The 24,064-nt window shown below is 37.7% G+C and overlaps 1 protein-coding gene across 1 annotated transcript in view; it reads left to right on the forward strand.

The window, feature by feature from the left end:
• The first annotated feature begins 2,670 nt into the window (after positions 1–2,670).
• arhgap23a (Rho GTPase activating protein 23a) overlaps positions 2,671–24,064 on the forward strand; it is a 155,300-nt gene continuing 133,906 nt past the window's right edge. Inside the window, exon 1 of the mRNA XM_056454017.1 lies at positions 2,671–3,030. Coding sequence (XP_056309992.1) covers positions 3,022–3,030 — 9 coding nt within the window. The 5' untranslated portion in view covers positions 2,671–3,021. The remainder of the gene's footprint in view (positions 3,031–24,064) is intronic.

Consider the following 24,064-nt stretch of genomic DNA (forward strand, 5'->3'; position numbering starts at 1 on the left):
AATATTATAGGAAATAATTGAAAAATTCCTTGCTCTGTTAAGCTTAATTGTGGAAATATATGAAAAATGAAAATCAAAGGCTAATCATTTTGATTTCAATATTAGCTCTAAGTTAAATATTCTAACACGTTTTTATAGTTTTATCAGTTCTGTTTTCTGTGATTGGTCTTTAAAAGAACTTTTTACTAATCTGAACAATGTATTTTTCTCCTTCTGTAAAATGATCTATGATTGATAAAGTCCTTCATCAAACAAATAAAACTCATATAGTGTATGGCCCCCTTCTGACTGCTTTTGTACCCATTTTCCCCCTGAGATTTCTGACGTTACGCTTTTAATAAAAACAAATCAGTGCCGTAAACATGGGGCCATGTATTGTATAACAGTGCTACAGCTGAACACTTTGGATATTTGCCTACTTTTTCAGTGACCTGAAATGCAAACTTCAGTAACCATGCCACAGTACGAGATTTTTATGTCTTTAAACAAGATTTGTTCGTAAATCAATCTGCTTTGAAAATATAAAATAAATTATTTACTATTCTACATAGGTTTTACATTTATTTTGCGCTTTACGTAGGGTACGTTTGTTAATCAGTAATACTTATTTTTGGAACTGTTGCATAAAAGTTACATACCAATCAATCCAAATCATGCTACTGTTCAGAATATCTGAATGTGGACTGATCAGAATATTGGGACATTCAACACAGCACTATTGCTTGTGCTATATTTAGCTTACAGTAGCAGTCATAAACAATCATTTCATATCACTTGTGTTTTAAATTGCTACCAGTAGCCATTGACTTCCAAAGTAAAAAAAAAAATACTATGGAAGTTAGTGGCTATTGTTGTCCATATTTCTTCAAAATATCTCCTTTATTCGTTCAACAGAAAAAGAAACACATGAAGATTCAGAACCATTTAAAGGTGAGTATATGGTGAGCATATTCACCAATGCCTTTCACATAAAATCAGGACACGTATTTGCTCTGGTTAATGTATGTTGTTTGCCTCCTATACTGCTCACTCTAATATTAATACATAATATTTCCCTTAGTAAACACGCAACCTAATCATGGAGGAGATCAAAGTATTTATTTATTTATTTATTTTTTAGGGGTTTTCACCTTTATTGGGATAGGACAGTGGAGATTTTACAGACAGGAAAGTGTGGGGAGCAGAGATAGGGGACGGATCAGCAAAGGACCTCGAGCCGGGAATTAAACGCGGGTCGCCGTGAGCAGCTTGGTGCTATGTGTCGACGCACTAACCACTAGGCTATTGGCGCTGACCGGATCAAAGCAGTTTTAACAATGTTTTTGGTTCCTTTTCTGAACATTTTGTGACCACAGCTTGGTTCTTCTAAGACAGGGGTGCCCAAACTTTTTCATATGAAGGGCCAAAAACCAAATATCATTGAGAGCCATGGGCAGAAGGTAAATATACAAAACTTTATTACAATAAAGCTGCCATGGGTAATTTCCCGATTAATTTCAGAATATCTCAAAATAAATAGAAAACATCACTTTAAATGATATTAACTAATGCTGTAGCACATTTTACATGCTGACTTATTGCATTAAAAACATAAACAATCACATCTGAAACACAGTGAAGTTCAATGCTAAATACACTATTTAACCAGAATCTGCCTTTGCCTTGATTTGCTCACCAAAGTCTCTGCATTGTCAGGTGACAGTAAGTACATTTAAACAAAATCTGATTAAATTTACACCATTTAATCAAAACATTTAACACTTTATTTTGATGGTCCACTTTGTTTAAGTAGACTGTCTGCTTAATATCTGTTGATACTGCTGCTAAATGGACATTTAACTGACTGTAAGAAACCTTGCAAGTGCATGTCAACTTACACTAACCCTAACCCTAACCCCAACCTAACAGTCTACTTATAATCTAATGAGAATTAGTTGGCATGTAGATGCAATGTAACTTAAATACAACAAACAGACCATCAAAATAAGGGCATCAAATTTGAATAGACAATATCGAAACCATCCCCATCAATCCCCATCAATCTCATCATGCTTCTCAGATGGAATGGTAGGCCAAATCAAAGGTTAACATGGGCCAACTTTGGCCCGGGAGTCCTAGTTTGGGTATCTCTGTTCTAAAATATCTCAATTTGTGTTTCCAAAGATAAACAAAGGTCTCTGGTGATTAAAATAACAGAATTTAAATTTTTGGGTGCACCAATTGGGTGAACTTTAATAATTACAGGTTTTCAAGCACTGCAAAGACCCCAATGTCTACATTTCTTCTCTTTAAGCCTGTAAAAAACATTCAAGCCCTGCGGAGATCATTTCCCTCACACACAACCAAAGCGGCCCTATTTCATTCGATAAACTGTCCGCATGTAGCTGCATGTTCTAGCGCATGAAGAATCTGACGTTTCTCCTTCTTTGGTTGTCAATGGAGACCCAAGCTTCCTCTCAGGCATGAGGCGTCAGGGGGTCCCACCATAGAAACAGAATAAGCCTCAGTTCATTGGGTCGCATGGACCAGCGCTGGGAGTCACATGGCAGCACTATGACCAACCCCCCCTTCCTTTCCCTCACAATCCACACAGATGGGGGAAGGGAAGGCGAGGAGGAGGGAAGTGGTAGAGAAAAAAGAGGGAGGGTTGAGTTGGAAACATGAAGGCAAGGTGAAGAGCGAGAGGCGTACGAAGAGCTGAGAGGGAGTCCCGTATCCTCCGAATCACACCCACAACTCTGACCCTTTAGCAACTGGAGCAAATGATCACAGTAAACCGGACAGGCAGAGAGGAAAAGCGACCCAGATAACAAGCTCACTCCACAGTGTTTGACTGGATAACAGGCTGTCGTAGAGGGAATGAATCTCAGAGCCTCATCCACAGGGAGCCTCCCGGCAATCTGAGGATTTTTTTGTGAGGATTCCTTGATTGAGGAGAGGATTCTGTGGGAATATTGCTGTCGGAAGCTGGAATACTGTGCCATGAGTGGGAATAGGAGGCGGAAGAGGGATTGCTGAAGCATGGAGCAGGTGAGAGATATAGCATGAGTGCAGTTTATACAGAACAAACACATTCCCTGTTTCAGGACTGAGATGCTTCAGGCAAATGCAAACAGCACAGCGGGATGCTAGCATCAATGTTTTAGCTGCAAAGCAATCGTTTATAGTGGCATGTGACTTGTGTTTTTATCAGATTGGCTTTATTATTGACTTAATTTTGCTCATGTTGTTTACCATTTTATATTTGTGAGAATGCTGTCATGCTGAGGAAATGTCACATATAAAGGGGGGTGGGTCAAAATCAGGGTTTGATTTGAATATAGTCTGTTTTAAAGACATATCAGCGTTTAAAATCTGATATGAGCTACCTTATATTCTGATGGGCATGACAGCAATGCAACTAAACCGCAAGCACAACAATACTAGTTCAGACAAGTGCATCATACTTGATAACTAACCATTGAATAGTAATTTATAGGGTTTTTATGAGAACTTGATTAATCACCACCAGGAATTATTATTGCTATTATTAAACCGAATATTAATAACATTATTATATGCATTGTCTATTAATACAACTATGTTTATATATTTAGATCTTAGTTTTTTTTAAATAAAATATGTAAAAATTTTAATTGTAATAATTGTATACTTAATTATTATTTCTTATTAAATTAAAATGTTAGAATATTAAATTATTTAAATATTAAATATTATTTGATACATTCATATCTGAATAGTAATATTGTATATAATGTACATCATTCATTAATAAGTGTTTGTACCTTATTATTCATCGTTTTTATGAATAATATGTTGGTATTTTAATTTGTTGATTGTATTTTATTTTAATATTGTTTTATTAATATAATATTTATAATTTTGTTTGTGTATTTACATATTTATTAATAATAAATATTACTACTATTATTAGTATTATTACTTTTATTATTACTATTAGAATTACTAAATATTACTGCTATTAATTATAATATATTTATATATATTTTATATTTATATATATTTTATATATTATATATTTATATATGTTATTGGTTGTACTTTGTAAAATAAATATTAGAAAATTATTTTTATCATCAGTATTATGGTCATTAATTGATATTATTTCTTATATTTGATCATTTAATGATATTATTTCTCTGTAATGATATTTTTATACATTTATATCTTATTGTTATTACTACTAGTAATAGTAGTAGTTGTAGCAGCACTAGTAAACTGATTTTCATATAAATAAACAAATTGGTTAATAATCCATTATCATTTTATTACAGAGGCAGATGAAGTGAATGCATTTTTTCCACAGCTGTTGCTTGCCATGTTTGTCTAAAGAGATTCAAGGATGTTGATTCCCTGAGCTGAATTTACTTCCTGAGATTTATGTCATGCTCTCAACAGTCTCGCTCCTTTAGGACAGCAGCGTGTGTGTGAGAGAGACACACCGTGACATTGTATTTTGCATTTCTACTTGATGTAGAATTAACAAAATTGTAATTTCCAAACTGATCCTTCCTTTTATTTAAGCATGGTTGCATGCTGTTTTTTCCCCGCCCTCCAGTAATGAATTATTCATGTGCTCATTCAGAGAAGACCCTGCACGTCCTCAACCATGATGATGTCATCCTCGCGCAAAAGTAAAGACGTCATTGCATGACCAACACATGTGAAGTGTCTCAAATATGACAAGATTTTATTCACATTCATTTAAAGGCAAGACTTTGCAGGTAAATAGTGTCAATAAATAAATAAATAAATAAATAAATAAATAAATAAATAAATAAATAAATAAATAACCTTTATACCGACCATTTTTGTGCTGAAGGTGTCTAAAATATGTTAATATTTAATTCAATTCATGTTTATGTCTATAGTGCTTTTACAATGTAGATTGTGTCAAAGCAGCTTAACATAGAAGATTGTTGTACATTAAAACAGTGTCAGTCAAGTTTTCAGAGTTGAAGTTCAGTTTAGTTCAGTTCAGTGTGGTTTAAGTTTCATTGCTGAGAGGTCAAACACTGCAAATATATGCAATTATTATAAATGCAAAAAGTATATTATTTCCTTGAAACTGCACTGATTTGCATATTTATGTTATAAAAATTGGAAATTTGTATGAAGTCAGGTTTAAAATTCTTGTTTTAATTTTCAACATATCTGAGTTAGTTTTTTGGACTCGAAATTTTAGAAATTTTAGAATTTTTTATCACTCCATAATTCTGAAAATACTGCAAACAGTCAGAAAAGAATTTAATTCTCACAACTATCTGTATAACATTTAACCAAACAAAGTATGTAACGTATCAAGCTGCATTCAAGCACATTACACAAACTTTAGATAATAAATATGAATAAAAATGTGAAGTTTGGGCTCCGTAACATACGCTGAAGTAGAGAAAAAACTAATTTTGAGAAAACTAGTTTTAAAAATGTTGTTGTAAATTAAATCTACAGATACAGATTGATAAAATGCAAACCCAGATTTGGGAAAATATGCCTAATGAAAAGCCAGAAAGCCAAGCAAAGTCCAAAATCTTGAAACTGACAGGTGAATGAAAAAACAGCGTTTTGCCTGTAGTGTCTCGCCTTCAGCTATTTAAAATCACCACTTAATGCTTGGCATCAGAGCAGTGTGAGTCAGTCATCAGCTTTTCAAGCTCTTTGAGTGTGGGGAGTGATTTATGCTAGCTTGCTGACACGTATTTGTTTGCAACACGCTGCTTAGTTTGATTTATATGCTAATATTGTATGCACAGGTTTTTATTTATTTTTTTTGTAATATTAGAGTCTCATTTCGATGGTAGATTTATAGTGTTTGACATTCAGGATGGCGACTCACATAATGAGGGCAGTGCTGTGGCGTTATGAGAGGAACAGGATGAGGCTGTTATGAGCAGAGACGAGGACCTGATCCAACCTCCAAATGTGTGTAAATGCATTTTCATGGAAAAATGCCAACAGGCAAACGATAGCAAGCCAAACAATAGACCCCCACAGCCTGAGCAGGACATCAATACTCTAGAAAAAAAGCCTCTTAATTGGTGCAGGAGCATTTAAGGTTACTGGGGGCCTGGAAAGTATAAGCTAAATGTTTCACATACTTGACATTTTCCCTACACGATCAGAGTCGTGTGTGTGTGTGTGTGAAGGTCGTCTCATTGATCAGGTGTATGGAATGACTGTAGGACAGAAACAGTAGCTGGCTCTGTGAGCACAAGTGCAGACCAACTAAAAATAACAGTTGTTTTCATCCTGCTAGCTTCTTCTAATCTGTTTGTAGCTCTTTCTTCTTTTCATATATTTGAAAAGAAGATATCTCATAATAGCACTCATGAAAAATAGGTATTTGAAGCAAGAAAAATGCTTCAGCTGTAAATAGTAATGCTTTTTTAAAGAAAAACAGTTGGCACAAGCTGCCATTGTAGGGTCCAGTAGTTAAAGGTCCAGTCTGGTAACTATTATGTTGTAAGTTTGAACCCTGCAAAGGCTGATTCATGACTGTGCCCTTGAGGAAGATGCTTCTCAGGTTGGTCTGTAAAGATTTTTCCCTGAAAGTAGCGAATAACAAGTAGCCACTTGCAACATGTGGATACGAGTTTCACAGCAGTTAAAGCAGTTAACACTTCACCCCCATTGACAAGTTCATTCCTTCATATTTCTTCGGCTTAATCCCCCTTTATTTATCTGGTGTCGCCACAGCAGAATGAACCACCAACTTATCCAGCACATATGTTTTACACAGCGGATGCCCTTCCAGCTGCAACCCAGTACTGGGAAACATCTATACACAGCCATTCACACACACACACACACACACACACTACGGACAATTTAGTTTATTAAAATCACCTATACCGCATGTCTTTGGACTTGTGGGGGAAAGCGGAGCACTCGCAGGAAACCCACGTCAACACGGAGAACATGCAAACTCATTCATTCATTTTCTTTTCGGATTAGTCCCTTGAATTATCAGGGGTCGCCACAGCGGGATGAACTGACAACTTATCCAGCACTTGTTTTACGCAGCGGATGCCCTTCTGGCCGCAACCCATCACTGGGAAACACCCATACACACTCACACTACGGACAATTTAGCCTACACAGAAAAGCCAACTGACCCAGCCGAGGCTAGAACCAGCGACCTTCTTGCTGTGAGGCGATTGTGCTACCCACTGCACCACCGCATCACCAACATGCTAACTCCACACAGAAATGCCAATTGACCCAGCCGAGGCTCGAACCAGCGACCTTCTTGCTGTAAGGCGACAGCACTACCTAGTGCGCGACTGTGTCATCCCTGGCTAAAATATTGAAGTTGTTATTACACATGTAAATATTTTGGAATCCGCAAAGGAAAACACGGTTGCTGTCGTGTGGATATAGCCTTATATGTAGTGTGTTATATGATCGATGACTTGAAACTAAATCTGGACACTTCATGATGTCCCAATAAAAAGACTTTTAAATTACTCTAATCTTATTTCAATTATAATAACAATTCCCTACATTTAAGTACCGCGCACGAGACCGCACACCACACACTAGCTGACTGGGGAGAGGAGGAGTGATGAAGCCAATTATGATATGGGCCATGATGAACAAAGGCCAGCGGGCAAATTTGGCCAGGATGTCGGGGTTAAAGCCCTACTCTTTTTCGAAGGACATCCTGGGACCACAGAGAGTCAGGATCTTGGTTTAACATCTCATCCAAAAGATGGCGCTCACAAACCAGTATAGAGTCCCTATCAATATACCGGGGCGTTAGGACCAACACAGACAGCAGGTTGAGCGCCCCCTGCTGGTCTCACTGACACCCCTTCTGACAGCAACCAAGCTTTCTCCCATGCAGGTACTGACCAGGCGCAGCTCTGCTTAGCTTCAGTGGGCGACCATGTGAGAGTTGCAAAAAGCTAACTGCTGGCAATATATATGACATCTGCTTGAAATGATATAATCATATCCTGATTGATTAAAACAAATCAGGTCATATCTATCCTCCCTTTTTTAGTAGAATACTGTATTTAATTATGCCACCTACTGAAGTATCTATTTAACCAAAAAAAAAAGCTACCAAATAATCCTTTGCACAAATAGACAGGCAGAATGAAACTTCAAACAGTGAGAAGTCCTACTGTCATTGGACTGGTTATGATCTTGACCAAAGTAATGGAGATAAGTTGCAGATATAAACAAAACAATCACCTCCATACACATTTTTACCCCTGCTTTGACTTGAAATCATTCATTCATTTTCTTTTCGGCTTAGTACTTTATTCATCTGGGGTTGCCACAGCGGAAGGAACCGCCAACTTATCCAGCACATGTTTTACGCAGCGATGCCCTTCCACCCATCTCTGGGAAACATCCATACACACTCACTCACACTCATACACTACAGACAATTTAGCCTACGCAGTTCACCTGTATCGCATGCATTTGGACTGTGGGGGAAACCAAAGCACCAGGAGGAAACACACTCGAACCCAGGTAGAACATGCAAACTCCACACAGAAATGCCACCTGAACCAGCCGAGACTCGAACCAGCGGCCTTCTTGCTGTGAGGCGACAGCACTACCTACTGAGCCACTGAGTCGCATGACTTGCAATCATGTTTTGGTATTATCTTTCATGAAACCGCTTTTCAGCAAACTGTCTGCAAGACATTTTTTAATGTGTCTAGGGAACTACACAACTAATGCCCACTCAATCTTTGAAATCCTAACCACAGAAAACTGCAGATGCTCCAGCAAAATCAGCATAAAATCACTCAAGATCAGCAGAGCGGCAGTGCTTTTTAAACTCTTCATCTGACACACTGAGTTCCCGTTGAAAGTAACCAGTAAGCATTTGCGATATTCTTTGAGAGGCAGCCTTTATGCCATCTTCATTTTGGAGGCTTGACTTCACGATTTAAAGTAGGACAGAAGAGATCACGTGTTGTCTGGATGGCCCTGTTGTCTCTGCTGATGTCTGAGTAGTTATTGACATTATGACTGGAGTTAATGACCTGTTACTTCATCATTGCATTGAATATGGGTGAGAGAGTGTGTCTTGCACTCGTTCGTCTCTGTCTCTTTCATATTTTCATCCTTCTCTCTGTTCTCTGCTCTTTCGCATCTATTACCATTCTTTGACTCTGCTTCTGTTATTTCATCCCTCTTGTGGCCATATTGGGATATTTTAGGTTTTGGTATCATGGACTTCATGGATTATGGATTATATTTGGAGGGAAATTCATCCCACACTACAGTTAGTGGCCAGATGGCGTAGGGGTTTGTGATCACCATAGCAGATGTTTCCCTTCCTAATCTGTACGTGTTTCCACAGGAGAAAATGGCCTCGTATTTGCAAACGAACTAAAATTATCGATGGATTTATAAGGTAAACATTGTTTTTGCAGTTGTAGTAAATTATAAAGGAGGTTATGGGGCGAACCTATTGCTATTAAATGGAGCATGGATTGTCTGGCTTTTGAAGAAATTGGCTTGGGCTTCAGAGATATGTTTTACAGATTACGCTCTTTCCAGATCTTAATGTGTTTAACAGAGTCTGCTTGTTTTAAAGCGATGCCTGGGACCGTTCCGATTGGCGGTTGGGCTGAAAAGGATATTGGGTTATTGCACACAGACATTTCTCTGTTGGTTAGATCTCAAAATAGCCATTTAATCTACAATGAACTTTAACCCTAAACTACCACTGTACATTATACAACATAATCTACCATTGTAACATGGTAATGTTTTTTTCTAATGGACTGTTTTGAAGTTTTAGAATTTCTCTAAAAAAGAATGTATCATAGTTGGATAAGCATCTATAGTGGTACATGGAAAATGTGTTAAGTAATGCTAGTGTTTTAAAGAAACAATACATGCTTTGCACAGCCTGGAGTTCACTATTGTTGTTTTGATTGGTAAATACTCAAACATTAGTATAGACAAAGCATGTAATACACATGAAATGGCCGTCACCACAGCTTTTAGTCCTTGTAGATATGATTTTTCAAAGAGTTGCACTTTGACAGTCCAAAAAGTTGAGTTGTTATGCAACAAAAAAGCTGTTGTTGTGTAAAGCAAAGAGCAAAAATGTATTATTTTAAAAAAGTTGGTGTTGTGTAAACAACCACTTAAAAATGTTCCTAGATTTGCCAAGTTTATATCTACAGTGTGGAAATATCCACTCACCGGCCACTTTATTAGGTACACCTTACTAGTACTGGCTTGGACCCCATTTTGCCTTCAGAACTGCGTCAATCCTTTGTGGCATAGATTCAATAAGGGACTGGAAATATTCCTAAGAGATTTTAGTCCATACTGACATGATAGCATCACGCAGTTGCTGCAGATTTGTCGGCTGCACATCAATGGTGTGAATCTTCTGTTCCACCACATCCCAAAGGTGCTCTTTTGGATTAAGATCTAGTGACTGTGGAGGCCATTTGAGTTCAGTGAACTCATTGTCATGTTCAAGAAACCAGTCTGAGATGATTCGCACTTTATGACATGGTACATTATCCTGCTGGAAGTAGCCATCAGAAGATGGTACACTGTGGTCATAAAGGGATGGACATGGTCAGCAACAATACTCATGTAGGCTGTGGCATTGACACGATGCTCAATTAGTACTAATGGGCCCAAAGTGTGCCAAGAAAATATCCCTCACACCATTACACCACCACCAGCTCTGACCTCTGGCATCAACAAGGCATTTGCGCCCACAGAACTGCCGCTCTCTGGATATTTTTTCAGGCCATTCTCTGTAAACCCTAGAGATGGTTGTGCGTGAAAATCCCAGTAGCTCAGCAGTTTCTGAAATACTTAGACCAGCCCGTTTGGCACCAACAACCATGCCATGTTCAAAGTCACTTAAATCATCTTTCTTCCCCCTTCTGATGCTCGGTTTGAACTGCAGCAGATCGTCTTGACCATGTCTACATGTCTAAATGCATTGAGTTGATGCCATGGGATTGGCTGATTAGAAATTTTGCGTTAACGAGCAGTTGGACAGGTGTGCCTAATAAAGTGGCCAGTGGGTGTACAGTGACATTTTTTTTTTTTTTTTTTTTTTTTTTTTTTTTATTTGTTTATTAAACTTTTCAGATATAACATAGTATTTTTACAGAGAAATTTAAACAAATATTATTCCCACCCCTACCCTCTGCATAACATAAGTTGAAATTACATTTATCATAAAAAAAAAAATAAATAAATAAATAAAAAAATAAAAAAATTATTACTCATGATAACAACAAATAATAATCAAATAAATAGAAACAGTTTAGTAAATAAAATGAATACATATAAAGAATAAAAATTAAATAAATAAATAACTCAAAATTATATTAAAAATGAGTCCTCGGATATTTATAAAGTACCTAGTCATGTGATATGCTCAGAAAAAAAAAAGTCTTAAATGGATCCCATGTTTCAGAAAAGGCCCTAGTATTGCCATTTATTGTAAACCTAATTTTTTCCAAGTGGATTGAAGCTCATTGCGTCCCGCAACCAGCTGTCAAAACTCGGAGGAATCTTTGTTTCCATAATAACAGAATACAACGTCTTGCTAACAGTGTCAAAAATGCAAGGGCATTGCAGTACGGCTTGATAACCCTACTAAATTCTGGGAAAGTCCAAAAGTGCAATAAGAGGGCATGGTTCGATGTGTATCTTTGTCACAGAAGAGAAACACTTGAAAATTGATAGCCAAAAAGAAGTGATTGATGGGCACAGCCAAAACATATGTATTAAGTCTGCAGGTGCTTGATTACACCGGTCACATATAGGATCCACGTCTTGAGTTATTTTTGCCAATCTCACTTTTGTCCAATATATACGATTAACAAATTTTAATTGGATGAGGCTATGTCGTGCGCAGATAGAGGAGGTATGAATGCGGGACAGAATCTGGTCCCACGTATCATCCTCAAATGTAAGATTGAGGTCTGACTTCCCATTGTTGTTTAATAAAGAAAAGAGAGGTAGTAGAAAAGAGGAGATCAGCCTGTATAAAGTAGACAGTATACCTTTTTTATCTAAGGGTACTTCAAAAATTTGGTCAAGTTGAGATTTTGGTGGAAGGTTTCGGAAAATCTTGGATATGAGGTTTTTAACAAAGTTTCTAATTTGTAGTATCTGAAGAAATGAGTGCTAGGAAGAGAAAATTTTTGTATTAATTGTGAAAAGCTGGGAAAATATTATCAATATAAATATCATTGACAGTGGATATTCCTGCTCTCTGCCAAATATTAAATGCTTTATCGTTAAGTGATGGGGAAATGCAGGGTTATGGTTAATAGGTAATACCAAGGGAAGACGTTGAAGACCGAAATGATTCCGAAGTTGAGACCATATTCGTAATGAGTGTCGGACATATGCAGTTTCCAAAAGGGACATCGTGAGATGGCGGTGAGGGGACCACAAAGTAATGCGGCCGGAGAGGCTGGTGAACAAGACCCTACCTCTATACTGACCCAAGCCGGAGTCCAGTCACAGAGCCCGAAGTGGCTCTGAAACCAGAAAAGTGTGGGATGTATGTTTTGCAGCCCAGTAGTAATGTAAAAAATTAGGAAGAGCAAGCCCACCTTCAAGCTTCGGTTTCTGCAGTACTTCTCTCCGTATTCTGGCCGGGTTTTTTATTCCAAATAAAGGAAGAAATATGTTGATTTAAAATCTTAAAAAATGATTTGGGTATGAAAGTGGGAACGCACTGGAAATAAATAAAGGAATCTGGGTAAAACATTCATCTTCACTGTGTTTACTCGACCAGTCAGTGACAGAGGGAGAACTGACCATCGTATGAAGTCTTCCTGAATCGCAGGAGAAGCGCAGTGAAATTAGCTTTAAAAAGTTCTGTGTATTTACGAGTAATTGTTATGCCTAAGTATTTAAAACTATGAGTGGCCACTTTGAGCATTGAAATACTTGGGGGTAATTAGAAGTAGGAAAATTTATCGGATATATCTCACTTTTATTTATATTTAATTTATAGCCAGGAGAAAAGACTAAAAGATTTTATAATTCTAAGGGCTTCCGGGTAAAGAAACATCCGGGTTTGACATGTAAAGTAACACATCATCAGCATATAGTGAGATTTTGTGGTCTGTGCCAGCTCTCCCAATGCCTTGTATGGTCTGCTCAGTACGAATGGCAATCGCCAAAGGCTCGATTGCCAATGCAAAAAGCAGTGGTGAAAGCGGGCAGCCCTGTCTTGTACCTCTTTTTCAAAAGGAAAGTTTGAGGGAAGCTATCCGGTTTACGCAAACTGAGGATGTTGGAGAAGAATATAAAAGTTTAATCCAGGATATGAACTTATTACCAAAGCCAAATTTCTGTAAATACATAAAATAGTAATCCCATTCCACGCGGTCGAAGGCTTTCTCTGCGTCGAGCAAGAGAAGAGCCTCCGGTTGTTGAGAATCAGAAGTATAAATTATATTTAATAATCTTCTTATGTTGTGTGACAATAATCTATTTTTAATAAAACCTGTTTGATCGTCGTGTATAATTGTAGTTAAAACAGATTCCAAGCGCTTTGCAAGCATTTTAGCTAGAATTTTTATATCTACATTTAAGAGACTAATGGGCCGGTAAGATCCACATTCAAGTGGGTCTTTGTCTTTTTTTAAAATCAAAGAGATACTGGAGTGTCGAAGGGTTGGAGGTAGGCAGCCCTTATCAAAGGAGTCTACAAGCATATTTAAAAAAGGCGTTTTAAGTGTTTGAGAAAACTTTTTAAAGAATTCTGCAGGGAATCCATCGGGTCCAGGACTCTTACCATTTTGCATATTCTGAATAGCTAGAGTTATTTCTTCAGAAGAAAAAGGCAATTCTAATTCTTCTCTCATCGTGTCTGATATAGTAGGTATGGACAGCTGTTCAAAAAAACTCTCCATAAGGAATCCCGAGGTTGGGGGTTCTGAATTGTATAGCTTAGCATAATAATCTTTAAAATGAGCAGAAATATCTACAGGATTGATAATCAAATCACCAGCAGGGGAGCGGATCTGAGAGATTAAATTTTGAGCTGATTTTTCTTTTAATTGAAATGCAAGAAGTTTATTTGGCTTTTCCCCATATTCAAAAGACTTTTGTTTAGACTTAAGCAGTAACTTCTCAGCTTGGTGAGTTGATAATATATTAAAATCAGACTGCAGTTTCAGTCTCTCTTTATATATCCCAGGATCTGGAGAGATTGCATAGGTCGAATCAAGCTGAAGGATTTTGATGGACAGTTCTTCTAAATTCTTTCGTCGTGACGGTTTATTATAGGCTGAGTGAGAGATGACTTGCCCTCGCATATAGGCCTTCAGGGCTTCCCAAATCATAGATGGTGAGGTCTCTGGCACTGTATTTATGTCCAAGAAAGTATCTAAGTGAGTTTGTAATATATTACAAAACTCTTTATCAGACAGAAAAAGGGGGGTTAAATCTCCAACTTCCAGAATGTAGCATCTTATTCTGAAATCTGATAGACAGTGTAAGGGTGGGCGTGGTCTGATATACAATACTGTTATATGAACAGTCCTTCACATTAGATAGCCACTTCTTGTCTAAAAAAAATAATCAATGCGGGAGTAACTGTGATGGACATGTGAAAAGAAAGAATACTGTCGTGCTGAAGGGTTAAAAAAGCGCCATACATCGACTTGACCACAAGTGTTTAGGAGCAACTTAAGTTTAGTAGCCATTTTAGAAGATTGAATAGGTTTTATGGAAGAGCGATCCTGTAAGGTGTTCAGAGTACAATTAAATCACCTCCCATAATAAGACAGTGTGTATTCAAATCAGGAAGTAAAGAAAATATTTTCTGGGCAAAGTGTTCATCGTCATAATTCGGTGCATATATATTGGCCAGTGTAACAGGTGCGCCATATAGAACACCTGAAACAATTACATATCTTCCCCCAGGATCAGTTAAAATATCTGAAGGGGAAAACTGAACACATTTGTTTAAAATAATTGCTACCCCTCTGGATTTACTGTTGAATTTGGTGTGATATACTTGTCCAACCCATTTCTTACACAACCTGTTATGATTTAAGTTTTTTAAGTGAGTTTCTTGTAGAAAACCAATATGGGTATCTAAGTGTTCCAGATGTGACAGAACCTTATTACATTTTATTATACTATTTAACCCTTTAACATTCCAACTGGTGAAACGGACGCATGAGCTTCCTTGCTTAATATTACTGGTCATAGGTTATACGACTGGCAATAGATGTAAAAAAATGGCCGAGTAAAAAGACATGGGATAGCAACTTCTGAGTTTGGCATGTGAAATACTGATAATAGGAAGAAAAAAAAGGCAAATAAAAAAATTGAGAAAATAAATAAATAAATAATAAAAAAAAAAAAAAAAAAAAACAAAAAAAAAAACACCCTCCCTTGCATGTTTGAATAAACATTCCCCATTAACACACAACAACAATCTCTCCGTCGAACATTTCGGAGAGAGCTCCGTAATATATTACCAAAAAATAAAAGTAAGGAACTTCATGTGAGATGTAATATTACCATATATTGTAGGATAACGACTTCGGGGTGCCCGGATAATAAGTATAACACAAAAAGTCAATAGTCCGGTATCATGCACCCATTTTGTGACAAGTCCACATTAGTCTTATAGACGTATTTTCTATAAAGTGTCACTCACGTATTAACAAAAGAGAAAGATCCTCCGTCGGTGGTCAGCTATGTATCCGAGTCCGCTGCGTGCATCTCCTTGGACTGTTGAGGTTTAATCGTTGTAGCAAAAAAAGAGAGCGCAGCGCCAGGTGTATCGAAACTGCGCGTTTCTCCGTTGAATGAAAGGATGAGTTTGCAGGGATACACCATTCTGAATTTAACCCCGGCGGCGTGTAGGTCTGTCTTAACAGACTTGAACTGGTCTCGCCGTTTCTTGAGATCCGCGGAAAAGTCAGGGAAAATCAAAACTTTTGATTCTTTGTAACGCAGTTCTCCGTGTTCCCGTGCCAGACGTAATATCTCCTCCCTTGTTTGGAAGCGAAGAAAGCGCACAATCATTGGTCTTGGAGGTGCGCCAGGCCGCGGTTTAGTAGCGAGAGACCGGTGTGCCCGTTCAATCTCTGGCGCTGTAGATATCTTATCTCCAAAAAGTTCTGTGAAAAACGTTGCCATAAAATGAGAGGGCTTAGACGTTTCCATATTCTCCGGGATACCCAAAATGCGAAGGTTGTTACGCCGCGAGCGGTTTTCCAGGTCGTCCGCTTTAGTTTTCAATTCCTCGTTGTCCTTTTCTAGTGACTGGCATTTACGCTCCAGTGCGCCGAGCCTTTCGTCCACGCTGTTCAGCGATGTTTCAATGTCTGCGATCTTGGTGCTATGACAGGAAATGGTGGCCTGAAGGGTAGCTGTAGAGGCGCGTATTTCAGCGAGGAATTCTGTTCTCAACTCAGTTATTTCCTGACGTATAGTTGTAATGAGCAACTCTTTTAAAACAGCTGGCGTTAAATCTGAAGAAAGCGCAGCCATTTTGGCGTCGTCGTCAGTTTCAGCAGGACCAGGAGAAACACGCTTGGTTTTAGGCATCGTAATAATGAGAACTGGTTCTAGCTAGATTCGAAAGGATCTTTACCTTTGCGGACGTCACTTTTAGTCTTTAAAAGCTCAGAGTGTCCCTTTTTACTGCCTAAATTAAATCGAATTTACGGAGCGGCTCCCGTACACGTCTCACTCTCCTAACTGCATACCGGAAGTCCCCGTACAGTGACATTTTGTAAAAAGTGTCAATATCGAGTATATTTTCTTTTCTGTGTTGAATTACAACATGGAATTTTAAAAAAGAGACATAATGGTATGTCTTCATATTTCTGTGAGTGTATTTATGTATGTTTTTGAACATGTTGAGGTCAGACAGAAGGTTGATCCCTTTGGTGGTTGACCTTTAGCCCAGAGGAAGTGATGTAAAGAGAAAGGAAATAGTGGTATGTATGCTATGCCACATGTGAATTATGAGGAAACAGGACGTTAGCGCTTTACAAGCACCACGAGATGGTCTCAGTGACCAAAAACAGCTACAATATCCTCATCACAGCTCATAAATAGAGAAAATGATGGTAGTTCATGTAACACAATACAGTACAATTCCAAGCATTTCCTTTCACTCCAGTTATTTTTACCTATTAGTACTCTCTACTTTCCTCCAGGGATAAAATCACAGATGTTTCAGCTCCACATTCATAAACACATAATGCATATACACTGCATTCTAAGGGCCTCAAAATACATTCAATATTTATAGCAATTTGTCAACACTTGCTGTTCATGTTTTAAACTTAATCAGAGTTTAGTAATCGCTCTTGGTTTAAAAGGATGCTTTTCTTTCTTATTTTTTAGTTCTGGTAATTTGTAAAACACACAAAATGTATCAGTCTTGCACAAGTCTCCACAGCCTCTTTTCACAACTGAAGAGATCAAACAGCACAGATTTACGACAGGTTGCAGGAGCCACAGAGACATGGGGTCGTGAACCCTGTGACCCCTCCCTCTTTCTGCACCAAACACTTACAGTCATGTTCAAACATCTGAGGCCCCCTTTTAAAGCTCAATAAGATTTTTTCATCAGTCCAATCACAAGTTTTTGGTGGCACTAAATACAGGCATAAAGAGGGTATAGTACAATGCCAAGTTTTACAGTAAGCTTGTCCACTTTTGAACACTTCCAGATGTTGTTGAAAATGCATTATATGGGATAGCTTTCATAGTGTAAATTTTCACATGGTCTAAGGCCTTTACTTTTACATTAAACCACCTATTCCCTGTCTACTAATATTGAGAACTGAGTTTTTTTTGCCACTGATGGTTCCATGAAGATCCTTTAACATCAATGCAAACTTTTCAATCCATAAAGAGGTTCCTTGTCGTGAAAAAAGGTTCGTAAGATGTTTAAATTGTAAGAAATAAAAGCTTTTTAAAAGAACTAATCGTTCTTTGGGAAATGAGCCGGGATTCAAACTTGGCATAATGTTGGCTACATGGTGGCACACTGCCTACAAGGCTTTTGACGTTGACTTAACAGTTAAGCACACCAAATTAAGGTATTCCTACTCAACTAGTATTCTGTACCAAAACAAAGACTTAAGCCCTGGTCAGATCACACAACTTTTATTGTCGGTTATGAAAGTCAATATGTCAGATCATGTGATTTTTTTTTCTTTCTTGATAAAATCTTGACTTGTCGTGGGTAACAAATATGCCAGACTACACATTCCTTCGTAATGAGTCTGTGATGTCTACGAAGACCTAAATAAAATTAAAGTGAAATATTCATAGTTTCAGAGAAACTTATAGTAAACATTTCATTTTTAATGACACAATCATCCATTGCTGGTAAGTATCAATTTAATTAATTTAATCAAGTAGTTTGGATATACAAGACAGGATTTTATAATGTATTAGAAGCACTGAACGTATTTCCAGATTACCTTGGAAGAACAAATTCAGTTGGAAGGCTGAGAGAACTCAGAAACTCATTGTGAGAATGGAGATGTCTGCATATTTGTGCCAGTCTGTCAGATAAAATTGTTTAAAACACCTTTATATTTTAGAGAAAATAGTTAAAGTTTGGGCAGCACGGTGGGTAGCATGATCGCCTCACAGCAAGAAGGTCACTGGTTCGAGCCTCGGATGAGTCAGTTGACGTTTCCGTGTGGAGTTTGCATGTTCTCCCCGTGTTCATGTGGGTTTCCTCCGGGTGCTCCAGTTTCCCCCACAAGTCCAAAGTCATGCAGTACAGGTGAGGGCTAAATTGGGAAGGCTAAATTGTCTGTAGTGTATGTGTTTGAATGGGTGTGTGTGGATGTTTCCCAGTGATGGTTTGGAGCTGGAAGGGCAACCGCTGCGTAAAACATATGCTGGATAAGTTGGCGGTTCATTCCGCTGTGCCGAGCCCAGATTAATAAAGGGACTAAGCCGAAAAGAAAATGAATGAATGAATAGTTAAAGTTTGCATAACCAATGATTGATCTTATCCACCCGAGACCCACCCATAAGCAAATATGCAGCCTATTTTTTGATTACCTGACCCACATATTAACGGCAGCACCAGCAAATATAACTAAGAAATCACGTACTCTTATTGTCCACTGTTACCCATGTGACGGAACTGGTCGTTAAGATCTGGGAAAAAATTAAACACGCTAGACTTTCTGTGATGGTGTCGTGAGGCATCACAGACATGGCATCAGTTGTCGTGAACTATGCCACATTACACGAGAAGAAACGATTAAATCTTGTGTCATGAGTCGATGCCCATTTGTCGTTTACGACTCCTCACTACACCCTTCGTCAAGGAAATTGTGTCGAAATCATGACAAAATCATGCGATCTGACCAGGGCTTAGATGTACAAAGACTGTGCGCTCATATGCTTATGAAAGACAGAAATAGCAATGTGCAGTATGGTGGTGTAGTCCTGCCTTAAATTAACGAGCCAATTAGTATTTGGTAAAGTCACTGCGTTACTGCAGCTGCTGTTTGAAACTCCAATAAGAGCTTTCAGATACCTGCTTCAGACTGCATATGCGCTGGTATATTAGCTGGTCAAGCATCCAATCAACCATGATCACTTTGGTCCAATATGTATTGATACATTAAGCGTGCAGTTATTGTTGCAAGGTATTCAGTATGGCTCTGTCCTGGGTAAAGCTCCGTGCGCCTACCGTACAGCCAGTCAACCCCGCATAGTGGTAACAACAGATCCAGAAATCATTTATGAACAATTACTGTTATTTATGAGCTAAAGTAAATTCCAGTGACATGAGGCTGATTACCATGTACTCTGGCTAAATACATTGAACAGATGTCAGTAAGGAGCTAGGAGGAGTTGGGGAAGGCAGAGGGAGTTTAGAATTGGTGTGCAGCCAATCACTAAAGAGAGACCGGGTGTATGGATTTAAACAGACCTTGACCGACATGTCCTGCCTGAACTAATGTGATGTTCAATAAATATTCTTTCTAAGTATAATATACAACATTTCAATTAATGGTGCTTTTGGATATTAAATTTAATTGTAAGCTTGGAAGACAGCTTCGAACAGTTTGATGCCTCCCTTTTCAGATGAATGAAGTAAGTGGCCAAGAGGTATTTCATAGATGGCGGCTGAGTGAAATTACTTTACCTTTGACCAAAACAACAAGATAAAGTGTATGATTATAATTGTAACATCCTTTTCCCTTTCTCGTTCACTCAACAGCAATTGCAGCAGGGCTTCAACCACTTCTAGAACTGAAATCTACTTAAAAAAAAAAACGAAGATGAATGAATCTTGGAACCGTGACATACCAAGCTGATGGTTGGCTATCAGTGAACATCAGTCTGGCCTTTTGCAGTGTGTTCCAAATGTCAGGTCTAGTTGGATATGACGTAAAACTAATGAGAATGACCACTGATATAATAAGTGAATCAGTGACTGATTACGAGACTCTGTTTAGACGGTCAGATGTTCTTCCATTGAAGCTCAAGATGCTCTTTGGATCTTGCATCATGCTGGCAAACATGATCATCACATGTAAAGTGCTGCTGTCATTAAAAGCAAATACTGAAACATTTTTATTACAGGACTTTATTTGAACCTCACTGAATATACGCTTAGGAATGACCTACTCAGCTTGAATTTATAGTATATAATATTAGCTCATTATATTACAGCTCAAAACATACTGTAGTACTAAGTGTAGTTTTACTAGCTACTGAGTTTTATTACTAGTGCTACTGATGAGAGAACCATACAGGAATGACTCTGGAGCTCTGAACAGCTATGGTATATTGTAAAATAGTGGCTACAAGATAAAAGAAGGGCATAGTTTCCCCTCTTACAGCCTTATGAGCTCTTAATCTGCAGTAGGGTGGCAGAAAAAATAGATGTATATATAAGAGAAATGGCCTACATGTGGCTGTGTTTTGGAGCAGAGCTGCAGTCTCCGAGTCGTTCTTTCTCCTCTTATCTTGTGGCTTGCAGGAGTTATTGAGATAATTTGATCTGGTTTGGTGGTAGGAGAGGATAATGAGTGCTGGAGGGCATTCTGAGTTAAACACGCTGTCTCACACAAGTACAGACACATACACACCACACATTATTAAAGTTAGGAATGAATTCATCAGCCTTACACAGCTGCAATGCCTTGTATATGCTGGTTTTGAAAAGTCTGGGATTGGTACGTTTGTTTGCTAACATTATATTTTACATTGTACTTATCTTACAAAGTACTTTAAAAAGTATTTAAAAAAAGTAAAAATGAGATATGATGCATAATCACATGCAACTAAACCTAAATCATCAGTCTAAACCTAAACATTATGGTAGATACAGGTAATTATTACTCCATAAATAAATGTGTAACCAATTTGCAAATGTTTAGGATCTAATGCATGTACAATAATAGTAATGAATGCAAAAATAACAATGCAATAATAAAAATATTATTAATATAAAATTAAGATTGAAGTTTAAAATGTTTTTTTAACTGTAAGCAAATTGACATCTTTGAAAATACTTGTGTTGCTGTTTTGTGTAGAAAACAAAATACACATTTGCAGGATTTTCTGAATAATAGATTATAAAAAAGTTAATTATTTGAAATATTCTAATCTTTTTTAGGGCTGTTAAAAAATGTATCACTACTAATTTAATACAAAATAATAACAGCACCCATACCGCCTCTTCACCCTTCACCCTTCATCCTTATTACTACCTTATTGTATTACTCCACCCACATACAACGACAAGCAGAGGACACTCTAGAGTTTGACAAATATTGCAGCTGTTGGACAACATAATGTACTTTTGAGGATTTTTTTGGTCGAGAATGTAGTTGTATAGATTGCAACTATGCAGTTTATTTATAAGGATAGTGCCTACTTTAAAATATTTATAATGTCGGAATTATAATTTTTGGATTCAGCGCATTGGCCTCCATCAGCCTATCTGAGCTGACCAAAGAAAGTGACAGTTGACGGTCCACCACAAGATAGCGACGCAGAGACTGCATAATAAGTCCTTGGGTCAGAAAAACAGCATTTTCTCAGCGTGAATTTCAAACTACAGCAGAACAAATCATTCTAAATCAGGTAAATTATATTCTAAGTCAATCTCTCTCTTTTGTATTTTGTAGTGCTGTATTTATACCACAGAAACTGGTAGTGTTTGCTTTGCTTTGGCTTTTTCGGGGTTAATTATTGTGATCTCCCAATTGCAACAGAGAAATACTGGGAAATCTCTGTAGACTGATGGCATTTCATGCCGTTCAGCCTTATATAAAGTGAGCAAAAATCAGCTGTTTTGTCATCACTTTAGACAGTACACTAGAGCAGTGTTTCCCAACCCTGTTCCTGGAGGCACACCAACAGTACATATTTTGGATGTCTCCCTTTTCTGACCCATTAACTTCAGGTGTTGGAGTCTCTTCTGATGTTATGATAAGTTGATTCAGGTGTGTTTGATTAGAGGGAGGTTGAATATGTGTACTGTTGATGTGCCTTCAGGAACAGGGTTTGGAAACACTGCGCTAGAGAATCATTCAAATATTAGCTCTAAATTGGCGTTCATGAAGATGCAATGGTTTCTGCTGTTCTGACCATCAGTTGCAGATGTGAATGAGTGGTGGAATAAAGTTCCTCATACGAAAGGATTTTGAGACCCTCCGTGTTTTAGTAGATTTTTTATACACACGATTATGCCGTCGAATTGTTGTATAAACGCAATATCACACTCATAGCAGTGCAAGGCCTTCTACGGCCTGTGGTCTTGAGCCAACACACAGCTCCCACCAGTGCCGATATACAGCCATATCACACTGCTACTCGTGTGATATTGCTCATATATGTATATTTATATATATTTATAATAATTTTAATATATTTATACATTTACAATAAACTAATTTTAATCTGTGTGTACATTTATAAATACATAATAAATATGAACAGTACACATATATTTTGTAATATAAATACAACATTTGTTTGTGTGCGATTAATCGTGATTAATCACTGAAAAGCTTTTTAACAATATATATTTCCCTTTTGACTTTATCCTTGCAAAATAAATGTAATTTATTGATAAAATATTATTTATATTCAAAAAATAAAAAGACATATGATGGCTCTAGGCCTGTATGACAAGTCCTCTAAATCCATACAATCACAACATTTTTGTCAAAGTAAATGTTAACAGATTTTCATCATTATACGTCAGTACTCCACATTTTGTAGTTTCATTAGTACAATTACTGCCCTCTAAACTCACATGTACATCAAATCAGCAAAGCATCCCCAGCTTTTTTTGATTTATGTCTTGAAGAAACACACAAAAAGGAGCTTAAAGAGTTGCAAAAGCCTCTCTCTTTTTCTTTCTGTCTCTCTAATGACAGCCACATGGGCCGAGGCACTGAGTCAGTGTTAGGGCCCAGTGCCACGTTTCTCTGGGTTTTCTGCAACCGTGTGGTTCTCTCTGCCCTGCGGACAACAAACTTCAAGGTGTTGGCTGATGGTCTGCAGCTTTCCAAGACTCTCCTTAAATCAGTACAGTTTGATTTAATAAACAAGAAAGCGAGCAAATATTTTCAAAAATGTTGTTTCACCTTTGTCCTGCTGCGACCTAATGTACTCCACCGCTGAGTTTCTTAACTTGATCTAAGTGAGCAAAGAAGTGAGGTCACTGTTTGCCATGCCTCTAGGCCCTTTGTTAATGTGCCGCCGGTCGGCCAATAACAATGAGCCAGCTTGAGTCGACTTCCTACTGTATATTTACTTGACAGTCATTTCACACCCAAGTCTTCCCGCAAATCAAACTTAACATACCAAGGAAAGTCAGCTGAACGAGTACTTCGAGGAAAGCCAAAAAACACAAACATGTAAGCTTTTTGTGAGCTATTTTTATTCATTGTTATAGATAAAGGCTCTTTCTGTGGTAAAACGACTGGTCTAAAGCAGTGGCCCTTCAATCAATAGTACATTTGCTCATCTATTGGCCTGCATCGCATTGATTGATCCGTCATGACCACAGCCTGACCTGCAGATCTCCAGAATGAAG

The sequence above is a fragment of the Danio aesculapii genome, chromosome 3 (genome assembly GCF_903798145.1).
Source record: "Danio aesculapii chromosome 3, fDanAes4.1, whole genome shotgun sequence".
NCBI classification, from domain to species: domain Eukaryota; kingdom Metazoa; phylum Chordata; class Actinopteri; order Cypriniformes; family Danionidae; genus Danio; species Danio aesculapii.